Source organism: Notolepis coatsorum (genome assembly GCF_963971535.1).
Source record: "Notolepis coatsorum genome assembly, chromosome: 1".
Classification (NCBI taxonomy): domain Eukaryota; kingdom Metazoa; phylum Chordata; class Actinopteri; order Aulopiformes; family Paralepididae; genus Notolepis; species Notolepis coatsorum.
The window spans coordinates 241208422-241223820 of record NC_140165.1 but is presented as its reverse complement, the minus strand read 5'-3'; the positions used below and the strand labels follow the sequence as shown (position 1 = coordinate 241223820).

At 48.3% G+C, this 15399-nt stretch overlaps 1 protein-coding gene across 1 annotated transcript in view; it reads right to left on the bottom strand.

The window, feature by feature from the left end:
- The window catches only part of LOC311224464 (unconventional myosin-XVIIIa-like), a 283821-nt gene extending 269155 nt beyond the window's left edge, over positions 1 to 14666 (bottom strand). The window contains 2 exon segments of the mRNA XM_084309468.1: positions 11049 to 12212; positions 14530 to 14666. Of these exon segments, the coding sequence (XP_084165594.1) occupies positions 11049 to 12077 (1029 nt within the window). The 5' untranslated portion in view covers positions 12078 to 12212; positions 14530 to 14666.
- Between the last annotated feature and the right edge of the window lie 733 nt (positions 14667 to 15399).

The window sequence follows — 15399 nt, the reverse complement described above, 5'->3', positions numbered from 1 at the left end:
ACACAACACTCAGCTTAACCCCTAACCCAGACACAACACTCAGCTTAACCCCTAACCCAGACAGGGCCTCAGTTTAACTCTAACACAGTCAGGGCCTCAGTTTAACCCTAACCCAGACAGGGCATCAGTTTAACTCTAACACAGTCAGGGCTAACACAAGACTCAGTTTAACTCTAACACAGTCAGGGCTAACACAAGCCTCAGTTTAACTCTAACACAGTCAGGGCTAACACAAGACTCAGTTTAACTCTAACACAGTCAGGGCTAACTCAAAACTCAGCTTAACTCTAACACAGTCAGGGCTAACACAAGACTCAGTTTAACTCTAACACAGTCAGGGCTAACACAAAGCTCAGCTTAACCCTAACCCAACACGACCCTGGGCTTGGGGAACACTAGGCTGGTCCAGAGAGGGCTGTTAAAGGGATGAGCTGGTTAAACACACCGTGGTGCTGCTCTGCAGCTCTCAGGATGGCTGGACAGAGAAAGCAGCAGCCATGGCAGTGATTAAACTAATGTGCCTGTAAAACCCAAGACATAAACAATTCTCCTCATAAAGGAGGGAGGGAGGGAGGGAGGGAGGGGAGGGATGGAGAGAGGGAGTGTTCTCACGCTGGGGGAACTGGAAGCCGACAGCGCTGCTTGTGCAGCAGGGTTTAGGAGAGCATCTGATGACGGCTGGAATGAGAGGCTGAGTGTCGAGACACTCGTAACACTGTGTTTGATAAGAGTCTAGAGTCCAGGAAGAGAGGAGGAGACAAGTAGGATCCACAGAGAAGCTGTGTGGTGGCCGAGAGAGAGAGAGGTAGAGAGAGAGAGAGAGAGAGAGAGAGAGAGAGAGAGAGAGAGAGAGAGAGAGACAGACAGACAGAGACAGACAGACAGAGAGGCAGGCAGGCAGGTAGAGAGAGAGGTAGAGAAAGAGAGGGAGGTAGAGAGAGAGAGTGTGAGAGAGAGAGGTAGAGAGGTGGAGAGAGAGAGATAGAGCAAGAGAGATCGACTACATGTCTCTTGCGGGTCTCAAACTGTTATAACTTATGTGATTATCAGCAGGTCAGGACCAGAAGCACATGATTGAAGCCAGGTGCATGAGAGTGAAATAGACCCGTTTGACTGTAGTTAGCACGCTAACATTCACAGTGTTCGCTGGACAATGCTACAGTGATTTTATTTTATTGAACATTCACAGTGTTCGCTGGACAATGCTACAGTGATTTTATTTTATTGAATGTTCCATTTCATACAACACAGCATATGTTAGCGTTAGCGATTAGCATGCTATGTACACATATTTTGGAATTTTCTTTTATGAAGTTCAAAATAGCAATGAAATCTCATCTCCTAGCTCACCAATATTTCCCATATGGGCTCCCTTTACAAACTGTGGTCTGATGGCTTGTTGTATTTTGTTATTGTATTTTAGTTTTATTATATTTCCTTCCTGTCATTATTTGTTTTCTCTATACCTGAAATCATATGGCATGGGTGCCTGCTTCTGTGTCTATCTGTACACCTGCTTGTGTGTATTGTGAATGAATGTTCCTTGTGTGTGTTTGTTTGGGGGGGGGGGGGTATATTTTATGTTGATGTAATATAAGTGTAATTTTGCTTCTTGGTGAATGCCACATGCATCCCTTTGTGGATTGTATTGTATATGTAATTATTTGTTTTGTTTATTTAAAAACAAACAAATGTATCTTGGCTTTGCCAATGCTAACTACAGTCAAATGGGTCCATTTCACCAGCATGCTAGTGGCTAGCTCTAGTCACATGACAATCACAAAGACAGTAGTATGCAGGTGTTACGACGGGTGCTCTGTCTTCGCCGGAACGCAAGGCATTCTGGGTAACTATGCACGCCCCATTAGAGCATGTAGTCTCTCCCAGAGAGTGAGAGTGAGAGTGAGAGTGAGAGTGAGAGTGAGAGTGAGAGAGAGAGAGAGAGAGAGAGAGAGCGAGTGAGAGTGCAAGTAAAAGTAACCAGCTAGACTGGCCAACTGAAACTGAATTAAGTTCTGGAGGTTGTCAAGAGAGAGCGTTCCCAACTTCTCCTTCGTCCCATTTTCTCATTTGCATTCACGACTTCTCGATCCTGAATGAGCCAGTGATGCGGTATTTAGGACCAGAGTATAAGATATAAGATAAGATATTCCTTTATTGATCCGCTTGGGGAGATTTGACGACCAAGATTAGATGAAGAAAGCCCTCTGATTACATCCCTGTATCCGGGTTGCCTCCGATGTTCCGCGGGATCGCTGGGTGGGCGGGAGCGCTGGGTGTGCCCCCCAGCCTGCATTCACACCCAAAATAGAACCTAATGATTTGTTTGACTAGTTTGTTGTTGCCGCGTTGAGTAATAATGCTTCATCCGTCCCGGTCCCAGCGCTCGTCACAGGACATCCCGAAAACCAGGGGAGTAGGGGGGCGTCCTGTCCATCTACTGTGCTGCTAAATCACAACCCTGTGTGTGTGTGTGTGTGTGTGTGTGCGCGTGTGTGCGCGCGCATGGTGTATGTGTGTGGCGTGTGCGCGCGTGTTGCAAGAAAGCATTCTTGTAAAAGTGGCCAGACCACACCGACTCTCAGCCCGCTCGTGACCTTTGACCCAAGCGCGCGCATTCCATTCCTGCCGTAATGGAAGAGAGTGGAGAATTTCAACATGCGGCTCCTTGCCAAGGAAAATTGGAGTGATGATGATGCAGAGAAGGAGAAGAAAAAGTAGGCAGACTTAAAAATAGAACCACTTGTGTGTAATTCTCCCCCGCTACACACACACACACACACACACACACACACACACACACACACACACACACACACACACACACACACACACACACACACACACACACACACACACACACACACACACACACACACACACACACACACACACACACACACACACACACACACACACACACACACACACACACACACACACACACACACACACACACACACACACACACACACACACACACACACACACACACACACACACACACACACACACACACACACACACACACACACACACACACACACACACACAGCAATATGTTTTTCCAGGAGAATAGGGGAGCTTCTACAGCAGGGGTCACAGTGGCCTCTCTGGGGTGGATGTCTCTGTATTCTCAGAACACAGCCCTAGACTCTGACAGTGTAGTGCGACAGCTTCCCACTCTCCGTGCCGTGGCCAGTGTGAATAATACGAACTGTATTGAACTTTAATGTAAAACAGAATCCTCCTAGGGATTCTATAACCCCCCTCTATTATAATATGATATGAGGTGAGAGTGTGGTCAGGGAGTCGTTACAGCCATGTAACAGGCTGTAAAGTGGCCTTATCACAGGTAACAGGCTGTAAAGTGGCCTTATCACTGGTAACAGGCTGTAAAGTGGCCTTATCACAGGTAACAGGCTGTAAAGTGGCCTCATCACTGGTAACAGGCTATAAAGTGGCCTCATCACTGGTAACAGGCTGTAAAGTGGCCTCATCACTGGTAACAGGCTGTAAAGTGGCCTCATCACTGGTAACAGGCTGTACAGTGGCCTTATCACTGGTAACAGGCTGTACAGTGGCCTTATCACTGGTAACAGGCTGTACAGTGGCCGTATCACTGGTAACAGGCTGTAAAGTGGCCTTATCACTGGTAACAGACTGTAAAGTGGCCTTATCACTGGTAACAGACTGTACAGTGGCCTTATCACTGGTAACAGACTGTACAGTGGCCTTATCACTGGTAACAGACTGTAAAGTGGCCTTATCACTGGTAACAGACTGTAAAGTGGCCTTATCACTGGTAACAGACTGTAAAGTGGCCTTATCACTGGTAACAGACTGTAAAGTGGCCTTATCACGTAACAGACTGTACAGTGGCTGTATCACTGGTAACAGACTGTAAAGTGGCTGTATCACTGGTAACAGGCTGTACAGTGGCCTTATCACTGGTAACAGGCTGTACAGTGGCCTTATCACTGGTAACAGGCTGTACAGTGGCCGTATCACTGGTAACAGGCTGTAAAGAGGACAGCAGCCGCCGGCGACGTGAGCTGGGTCTCCTGGTAGAACCCAGAGTGCTCCTCCCTCCTCAGTGAGCTGGGTCTCCTGGTAGAACCCAGAGTGCTCCTCCCTCCTCAGTGAGCTGGGTCTCCTGGTAGAACCCAGAGTGCTCCTCCCTCCTCAGTGAGCTGGGTCTCCTGGTAGAACCCAGAGTGCTCCTCCCTCCTCAGTGAGCTGGGTCTCCTGGTAGAACCCAGAGTGCTCCTCCCTCCTCAGTGAGCTGGGTCTCCTGGTAGAACCCAGAGTGCTCCTCCCTCCTCAGTGAGCTGGGTCTCCTGGTAGAACCCAGAGTGCTCCTCCCTCCTCAGTGAGCTGGGTCTCCTGGTAGAACCCAGAGTGCTCCTCCCTCCTCAGTGAGCTGGGTCTCCTGGTAGAACCCAGAGTGCTCCTCCCTCCTCAGCTCACTGTCAGGACTGAAGGATGGCCGTCGCGGTTGGTCCTCTCCTTTTCATTCGGACGGCCGGTCAAGCTGTTGACATTTGTTTAAGGGGACAAAAGAGGCCGAGACGAGGCCTGCTGCTTTAATAGACACACAAATCAGCTCCACGCAGAGCTGCTCACTGAGGCTGCTCTATCTGTGTGTCTGTGTTGTGTGTTGTGTGTTGTGTGTGTGTGTGTGTGTGTGTGTCTCTGAAGTGACCCGACGCTCCGGCCACACATTCGGACAAAGCCCCCTCCGGCCTGCGCTTCCTGTTGGTGTGATGGAAACTGAGACTCCTTGCAGGGCAGAAAACAAGCCTCCCTTATCCACTGTGACTCAACGGGGGGGGGGGGCCGGGGGGGGGGTTCCTTTTTCCAGAGAAACAAGCCACTCTCGGGCTCCCTGAGAAGAGACGACGACATGTGGGCCGCATACAGTCACTCCCCGCCTCTGCAGAGTCATTCAGTTGTGGTGTGGCGATGGGGGGGGCGGGGGTGAAGGGGGTGAGTGCCTTTCATTATGACTTGGTGGTGTCACAAGGGCCGCTTGAAGCGGAGCCAAGAGAGGCAAACGAACAGCCGTGGCTCAAACATGCCCTGCTGGGAACCGGCCCGGGGAGCAGGCTGCGTCGCGGAGCTCAGCGACAAGCCAAGAAACGACACATGGGAAGTAATTAAGGCTGAGACGATATGCCATTTGGAAGAATCGATGAATCGGGACAAAATTATCGATAAATATTGATTTTTTTTTATAGTGTCCATGTATATATATATATATTTTTTTTTATGGTTGGTTATGTATATGTCCTGGGCCCCTTTGAATTTGGGTCGGATTGGTCACAGGGTGGGGGGGGGGCCTGGTTCGGGGCCTCGACGGGTCGTGGTGTTAAAGAGGCTGATGCTTTGACTCGCTGGGGCACCAGACTCTGGGTCTTCGAGGGTTGGGGATCGTGGTTGATGGGGGGGGGGCTCGGGTTGGTCACTGTGCAATCTGTCTCAATTATTGTCTTGTCATGTTGTGTTAAGTTGTTGCATTGGGATGTCTTTTATGTATTATTATTATTATTATTATTATTATTATTATTATTATTATTATTATTATTATTATTATTATTATTATTATTATTATTATTATTATTATTATATTGTGATATGTCTTTGTTTCATGTTTGAAAAAATAAAATAAAAAGATTTGATCACAAAAAAGATAAATATTGATTTAAATTATTATTATTTTATATATATATATATATATATATATTTTTTTTTTATTATTATTTTGCAGCAATTCTTTGTTGTTGCCGCCATCTTTAGTGTTACAGATTTCCCCATTCAAAACGACCACAGTGATCCTTCTCATGTTACAGTCGGTGGATGTGATGGAGGAGTGCGCTGCATATTGAATGCACAGTGCAGAGTTGCAATTCAACTGAATTTACATGAAATGGGGATGTTTTAACTAAAACATGCCACAAGACCTAGTATTTTAGTATAGTATAAAGTATTCTTTTAAAGTATTTAATTTAATTTTTACACATGCAAAAAAATCTCGCAATTATCGATAAGTGGTCTCAGCCTTAGGGAGAGGAGAGAGAGCGCGGGGGACGAGGTTACTCTCACGTCTCCCCCGCTCTCTGGTCAACCCTCTCTGCCCAGGGAGACAGGCTCTCTGGTCAACCCTCTCTGTCCAGGGAGACAGGCTCTCTGGTCAACCCTCTCTGCCCAGGGAGACAGGCTCTCTGGTCAACCCTCTCTGCCCAGGGAGACAGGCTCTCTGGTCAACCCTCTCTGTCCAGGGAGACAGGCTCTCTGGTCAACTTTCTGTGCCCACTGCCCAGTGCCCAGGGAGACAGGCTCTCTGGTCAACCCTCTCTGCCCAGGGAGACAGGCTCTCTGGTCAACCCTCTATGCCCAGGGAGACAGGCTCTCTGGTCAACCCTCTCTGCCCAGGGAGACAGGCTCTCTGGTCAACCCTCTCTGCCCAGGGAGACAGGCTCTCTGGTCAACCCTCTCTGCCCAGGGAGACAGGCTCTCTGGTCAACCCTCTCTGTCCAGGGAGACAGGCTCTCTGGTCAACTTTCTGTGCCCACTGCCCAGTGCCCAGGGAGACAGGCTCTCTGGTCAACCCTCTCTGCCCAGGGAGACAGGCTCTCTGGTCAACCCTCTCTGCCCAGGGAGACAGGCTCTCTGGTCAACCCTCTCTGCCCAGGGAGACAGGCTCTCTGGTCAACTTTCTGTGCCCAGGGAGACAGGCTCTCTGGTCAACCCTCTCTGCCCAGGGAGACAGGCTCTCTGGTCAACCCTCTCTGCCCAGGGAGACAGGCTCTCTGGTCAACCCTCTCTGCCCAGGGAGACAGGCTCTCTGGTCAACCCTCTCTGCCCAGGGGGAGATGCCGCGGTTCAGCACAAGAGCGAGGCGCCTGGCCAGGAAAAGCACAAAGAGGGGGAGGCTGGTTCCAAACTGCACAGCAAAGCAAGTCCTCCTTTTGTTTATTGGTAAATCCCAAAATAGAACAATGCTGAAAATTCCAGAATGAGAGGAGAAGGGGGGAAGGGGGGGGCGTCTATGAGGATGGATCATTCTCCCTGTTATTGTTGGGTCTCTCCAAAGGCAGCTTAGAACTCCTGACCCTCAGATACAAGTCCCTCAGCCCAGCTCCAAAACACCCGCTAACACCCTGGGAACAACTAGCAAGATCGCCAGCCAAACACCCTTTCATATATACACAGGGCTGGGTATTGTTTGAAAATCTGGTGCCAATACCAGGGATTCGATTACCTAGTACCGATACCAAAACAACTTTCGATATCTTACTTTAGATACATTTAGTTACATGCGTGTGGCGTGTGCCGTGTGTGAACCAATCGGAGGCTTTATTACATTTTGGGTGACTTTGGATTGTGGTCGAACAGAAGAGATGTCTCAGAACAAACACACTCGTTGGCTCACTGACACCCGTGAGGATGAACTACTGAGGCATCGAAACACATTTCAGTTGAAGCGATTCGACCGATACCATAAAAGTACCGAATTTCGACATCCAGCCCTGCGTATAAGTTAAGTGTCTCTACTACGTACATCAGCAACGAAGAGGCCAGAGTTTCTGCTCCGCAGACAGCCTCCTTCATGTTTCATCACACTCTCTGAATCAAATAGGATTTGAGAGACGTTTGTAAGTTTACTGTGCAAAAAGCTAAGAAAGGTATTCGAAGGAGATGTATTTCTATTAACTTGCAGAACAATGTTGATATATATTTAAGAATGAATAATTCGCTTTTGGTTAAAAAAAAATATATATATATATATATATATTTTTTTTTTAGGGTTACAAATGTGAATCATTTTTATTTTGTAATAATTCTTTTTAGTTTTAGAGGCTTCATTTGATAAAAAAATATAGGACAGGCATACGGTATATAAGCATTATGCTTCAGCCTGTACCTTTTCAGTCACTTCCAGAATCAAAGACCGGTGACAATCTGGAATGACACTGCTGCTGCTGCTGCTGCTGCTGCTGCTGCTGCTGCTGCTGCTACTACTACTAGGCTACTGCTACTACTACTACTACTACTACTACTACTACTACTACTACTACTACTACTACTACTACTAGGCTACTACTACTACTACTACTTACTCTCTGACCCCCCACTGTAATCAATACTGCACTATGAGGCAAACAGACATTCTTCTCACAGGCAGCTCCGTCCCATAGCAGGGGTGTAAACCTCACTCAGGCCATCACAAAGTTTGCTCTGCTACTTACGATTCGATGATAATTAATATGATCGATCGCCATTGCAAACACTTCTACCACAAACACATACAAACCGAAATGAGGTTGAGAGAGAAATCTTAGCTCTGCGTAACATACAGTATGAATAAAAAAAATTTGGTCAGTCGTAGAGAAAACGGATGACTGTGGCTTTTTAGCAGAAAGTCTGTTTTTTCTATAGCAAAGATGCCCAATGATAAAAGTGTGCAAAAGCATTGATGGAAGAGGTATTGTATTGTACAGACAGAATGGCCAGAGGCATCAACACATAGTTCTACAGCGCGGACCCAGGGTCAAAGTTCACCTGACTGTTCTGAGCTGCAGGTAGGTAAACAGCTGCTCTCTCTGTCATGTGGTACAACCAACACAGCAGAGAAAGGCCACGTGTGACACAGTATATTGCAACAGGAACACAATCAGGTGCACACGCACACACACAAACACACACACACACACACACACTCCGCTTGGATACAAACACAGTACATGATGAATATGAATAGGAAATGAACACAGACAATCATGTTACCTTTCTAAACAATAGACTTTGTGTAACAACAACAACAACAACTGTTATTCAAGCCAGCAACAAAAACAACCACTCAAAACACTGTCAGTCCAGAGATCAGTTAGACATTGTCTGTGTAGCTAGCTAGTGCTACGAGGCATTTTAAACAACAAAGGCTAAAGCCCAACACCATAAGCGACTAAGCGTACGTACGGTTTGTTTCGCCTATCAACAAAAGACCTACACTGTGACCTATCTCAAAATAATAACAGACATGTTAAAAATGCAGGCATGAACACAATCATCCCGAGTGTCTTTTTCAACTGTGCCTAACAGACGAGCATAAGGAGGGCGTGGCAGCATGCTGTGATCGAGGATAAAAGGTGTTATCACTTAAACACAATCACACACATGTCACACTCTATCTCAGCCTGAATCTACTACCGCGCAATAGAGGGGAATGGTAGCTAGCCCAAACAAATAAAGGCACACCCAGCGTCTCTCTCTCCCTCTCTTTCTATCCCTCTCTGCTCTTTGGAGGCTGACATAATACAATGTCTTGTGTATTTCTCTCTCTCTCTCACACTCACACACCACACTGAAACACATGCAAGTCCGTCTAATAGCCAGAATTCCTTCTTATCTGATAATAGCGAGTACATAAAATACAAGATAAGCTCCGACAGCTTCCTCTCCGTATCAAGGGCAGGGAAAGTCGGCCCTGCCACTCAACATCTGGCTCTGATACATCAAAGTGACATTTCCCACGTCACGCCCAGACACTCGTTCAGAGCAAGAGCAGTGTGTAAACATTAAGCATGTGAGGGAGGGAGGGAGAGAGAGAGAGAGGGGGAGGGAGAGAGAGAGAGAGAGAGAGAGAGAGAGAGAGAGAGAGAGAGAGAGAGAGAGAGAGAGAGAAATACACAAGACATTGTGATTATGTCAGCTTCCAAAGAGCAGAGAGAGGGAAAGAGAGGGAAAGTGAGCGGGAAAGAGAGAGGGAAAGTGAGAGAAAGTGAGAGAAAGTGAGAGAGAGAGAGAGAGAGAGAAATACACAAGACATTGTGATTATGTCAGCTTCCAAAGAGCAGAGAGAGGGAAAGAGAGGGAAAGTGAGAGGGAAAGAGAGGGAAAGTGAGAGAAAGAGAAATATTGTGATTATGTCAGCTTCCAAAGAGCAGAGAGGGAAAGTGAGAGGGAAAGTGAGAGGGAAAGAGAGAGGGAAAGAGAGAGAGAGAGAGAGAGAGAGAGAGAGAGAGAGAGAGAGAGAGAGAGAGAGAGAGAAAGAGAAATATTGTGATTATGTCAGCTTCCAAAGAGCAGAGAGGGAAAGTGAGAGGGAAAGTGAGAGGGAAAGAGAGAGGGAAAGAGAGAGAGAGAGAGAGAGAGAGAGAGAGAGAGAGAGAGAGAGAGAGAGAGAGAGAGAGAGAGAGAGAGGAGGGGTAGGTACTGGTAGGTAGAGAGAAGCTGTGAGGTCACTGTGTTTTCCTCATATGCTCTTGTGAAGTAAGGTCTCTGACTCTCTGTCACGGTGCACTGGACTGAACTGAAACACTGTGAAGAAAAGCTGTTATAGAGGAGGGCAGGACGAGGTGAGGGGGGCGTCTGCAGACCTGAGGAGAACAAGACCTGAGGAGAACAAGACCTGAGGAGAACAAGACCTGAGGAGAACAAGCCCTGAGGAGAACAAGCCCTGAGGAGAACAAGCCCTGAGGAGAACAAGCCCTGAGGAGAACAAGACCTGAGGAGAACAAGACCTGAGGAGAACAAGCCCTGAGGAGAACAAGCCCTGAGGAGAACAAGCCCTGAGGAGAACAAGACCTGAGGAGAACAAGCCCTGAGGAGAACAAGACCTGAGGAGAACAAGCCCTGAGGAGAACAAGACCTGAGGAGAACAAGCCCTGAGGAGAACAAGACCTGAGGAGAACAAGACCTGAGGAGAACAAGCCCTGAGGAGAACAAGACCTAGGCTGAGGAGAACAAGACCTGAGGAGAACAAGCCCTGAGGAGAACAAACCTTTATGTTAGCGGAACATAAACGTGCCTGAAAACGTACAATCGCCAAGACACACTTTGCACGTCAACGGTCACAAGTCGACCGACATCCATCATTCTTGATGCCTGCTGTGACATCACACTGAAACGTGCTCCGTGTAAACACAATCATTAGCAGCATGACGCTCCTAGACACACACACACACACACACACACACACACACACACACACACACACACACACACACACGAGCCGCCTGGAGGTGTATAAGGGGGACACTTACGTCTCGGGCCTCCCTGCGCAGGCCCTCCGTGTTCCGCAGCCAGCAGCGGCTGAGCTCGCTGAGCTCCAGGATGGGCTGCACCTTCAGCCGCACCGTGTCGCCCGACTGCCGGATCATCTCCACGATCTCGTCCCGGCTCTTGTTCTCCACGTTGCGCCCGTTTATCTCCACCAGCCGGTCGCCCGGCACCAGGCCCAGCGCCAGGTCCTTGGTGCCGGCGCCGGGCTCGGCGAAGTGGACCACGCGCCGGTACACGCCGCCGTCCGGCCCGCGGTCCAGCATGGTGGTGCGCCGCAGGGAGAAGCCAAAGTCGCCCGTGTTGCGCCGCTGGAGCTCCAGCTCCCGGGTCTCCGGCGCCGTCGGCGGCACCACGGTGGGGAGCCGCAGGTCCGCCGAGAAGGTCTTGTCCACGACCTCGGGGATGCGGACCTTCTTGGCGGCCGGAGGAGGTATTCCGGGCGGCGGCTGCTGCGGCGACTGCTTGAGGCTGTGCTTCCGCGGCGGGTCGAACACCTTGGTCTCCGCCTGCGGGGAGGGCGCCGCAGAGTTCTGGCCCGACGGCGTGGAGCTCTCCGAGGGGCTCTCCTCTTTGCTCTTCTGGGAGAAGGAGAAGCGCTTCATCATCTGCCCGACCTGCGAGGAGTTCTTGGCCAGCGAGCCGAAGTGAGCCACGCGGTCGCGCACCGAGCCCCTGTGGTCCTTGCCGCCGCCGTCCTCGCCCTTCAGGTCGTCGGTGGAGCTGGCGGCGCTCAGCTGGTCGTCCAGGACCATGCTGCTGCGGTTGCTCAGGCCGTCCGACTCGATGTCCGTGAGGCTGAGGTTGTGGCTGCTGGCCACCTTGATGGGGATGGGGTTGGAGATCTCCAGCTTGGTCTTGGACTCCCGCTTGGCCTCGCGCTTCAGGTTGAAGAAGCCGCGGCGCATGCTCATCTCCTCCAGGCTGCGCATCTCCGCCGCGGACATCCGCTCCTTCTTCTTCTCCTTCTTGCTGCTGTCCCGCTCCTTGTCCTTCTTCATCAGGTTGAACATGTTGGTCCCGCCGATAGGCCTCCTGTTTTCTCACGCGGAAAGAGTTGTTCCATACAGAGGGAGAGGTCTCCGGTTAGTCGTCGTGTCCAGTTGGGGGGGGGGGGGGGCTTGAAGACGCCGCCGAATCAAAAACCCCTGGGGAGAGAAGAGAAAGGCGGAGGCAGAAGATTCAATCTCCGGAATCTGAGAGAAGGCCACCCCCTTATCTATTGTGATTCTAAAACAACTAATGGTGGTATGCTTGATGTAAACATCTCCTTCATTAAAAAAATATATAGCCCAATGAATTAACATTCCATCCTAAACATTGTATACTATTATCGCCATACACACACATTCCAACAATGAAGTGGCCTTTCGGAGAACAGACCTACATCAGTGAATCTGTAAACACCATTACAGTCTATTACTACGCTGTACAAAGCACCGCTAACTGACCATGGCAAAAAAAAATTATATTCCACATCACAGCCTGGAGGCCCATTAAAAGAGCTTGGCAAAGAGAAAACACATTCTTGGCTCCTATATTGGAGTTGTGCCGTTCCAAACCCTCAAGAATCAGAGGGAGATCGCTCTTGCCACAGGCTGAGACAGGCAGGCAAGCAGATACACATCCCTCAACCTGGTTTTCATTAGTTACTTTTAAGCCACACTACTAGAGAGAGGAGCTGCAGAGACCTCTCTCTCTCTCTCTCTCTCTCCACAGGGTAGCGTAGGTCTCTCTCTCTCCACAGGGTAGCGTAGGTCTCTCTCTCTCCACAGGGTAGCGTAGGCTGGAATCCCAAACAACCAACCTCAGCGTCCCAAAATTACAGGCAAAGTTAGTCCCGTATCTCCCTATAAAGACAGACTTCTGTCGCCCCGTCACTCAGCTCGACCGCGGAACGTCAGAGAGAGAGAGGGGCCAACGGAACGTGTCATTCAACTACTGTCAATAGCTCCCAGCTGACAGACGTGTGGGGGTCAACCAGGCATCCAAACAATGACGAGGGAAGGGCAGCGGAGCTGGAAAGACCTGCTGGTGCTGTTTGTTGATGTCAGGTCCTGTTCTGACCTCAGGAACGAGGCTCAGTCTCTTCCCCACCGGCGGAGAAAGACCCCCCGACATTCTACACTTCACTGAAGTTACCACTAAATGGATTTGACATAGATCACTTTTGCAACTTATTCTACACCCGCAAAAAAAACATTGGGTGCTTATTGTTATTAAGAACGATCACAATGCCATGTTGTTATCATCATGACAGATTTTGCTATACCAACTTCAAGATTCCAGACGTTTATTTGTCACATACATACCAGGGCATACAGTGAAATGCGGGTGGCCATGCCCACTTTGATTGTGCAACATACACTAAATGTACTCTAAACTAAATACTAAAATAGACATATTTTATTCTAACGTTTATTTTAAATGTATCAAGCCATTTAACAGACGGATTGCATTCGTTGCATTTTAAAAAGCGTGCATTGTGTACTTCACTTTGTACTTTAGTTTGTAGCCGATATTGTATATTTTGGATAGTGTTTGTTCTTTATTCGTTTTTACTCTATGAAGCACAATCTCAGGGGGCTCATACAGGATCAAGCATTTCACTGTCATGTGCATGATGCACCTTATACATGTGACAAATACAACCAAACTTGAACTTGAATTATTTGCACAACAACAGCTGTCAGTCAACAGTAGACGTGGATGATGCATGTTCTTTGGACACTGGTCTGAATGAATGAATGAAAACTTTATTTAACAGATTGCAGAATGGGTACAATAATACAGTACGGCTCAATACATACAATGCAGACCAGAGAAAGACGTTTGTCTTGTTTACATCAGGGTCCAACCATTTTCAATTCATAGTCTCAGGCTAGTAACAGAATAATATTATAAACACGTTCCTCAAAGCTCATACGGCGTCCCACATAACAAAAGCTACACCCAGCTCCCTCATCATGCTTTTGATATATTATGTGGGAGTTTGGACAAAAAGCAAGAGGGTGCTGCTGGGTGTAGCTTTTGTTATAGCCACCTAACGTTCTGTAGGTAGTTAGCCTAGCTCGCCATGTAACGTTATAGCTCAACACACAGCCAGAGACCAGGGAGAATATTGTCCCCAACAGCCATAGCATCTCTGCAGTGAATAGAAACGGCGTCGGATGGCAACATTCTATATTGACCATTATTTGCTAACCTTTCCAGTTAGCAACCCGCCTCTCAGGTTAATAACCTAGCTAGCCTGCGATCAAGGCAAAGCTTTCGCTCTTTGCCCTCGTTTCTTTTTGTTGGTGTAACAACGTGAAATCCTGGAACACCACCAGTGGGATCTTGTGAGCAAATCATCCCGTAAATCCACCCTGCTCTGGTTCATCAACACCCACTGCATCGGAGTCGCCTTCCTAAATAATATGTCCCCTGGAAGCAAACGTGTTTGTAATTGTATGGAGTACTCACCGCTTTCCAGTGTACTGTTCTGGGCACTGCTGCTGGTGGCTGGCTGGCTGATGGGTGCAGCTCGGCTTGTTGCACTAAAGAAAAGCATAGAAAGAATGCTGTACTGAGTGATTAGCCAACGTTAGCTTAGCTGGTTGCCTCCACTACTCCAGCACTGGATGGTGACGCCAGTCGAAGACGGTCAAACAGCGATTCCTGCTGGCCACGCGGGGTAACTGCAACGCTGTGGAACCAGCTGGGGTACAATGGACACAAAGAGGTTTCCAATATTATGATATCATTCTATGGAGGTTTGATTGATTGATTGATTGAAAACTTTATTAACAGATTGCAGAATGGGTACAATACAGTACAGCTCAATACACACAATTGTTAAGGGGATGCAGACCAGAGAAAGACTTTCGTCTTGTTTACATCAGGGTCCCCCATTTTCAATTCATCAGGACATATATGACATACATGACATACAGATAGTCAGTACTGCTACATCTATACATTTATGACATACCAGATTTGCAAATACAGTACTGTTTGTGATACAGAAGGAGTCAAGAAAAGGGAGTATGTACATTTGACGTAGAAACTGTACATTTGAGGAGGTTGGGTGGGGGGGGGGGGTTGGGTACATTGGGATATTGACAACCATACTGGGTAATTTACATTGGAGGTGGTTGGGGGGGGGGCACACTGTATAAACAAGCAAAACTGTACATTGAGGGGGGGGGGGGAGGAGACACTGTACAAACAAACAAAATTGTACATTGGACTATTGACAAAACCATACTAGGTAAATGACTGTACATTGGAGGGGGTTGGGTTAGGATATTTACAGGGGCCAGTGTTGAATTGCAGTCTCCCGTAGGTGTCCCT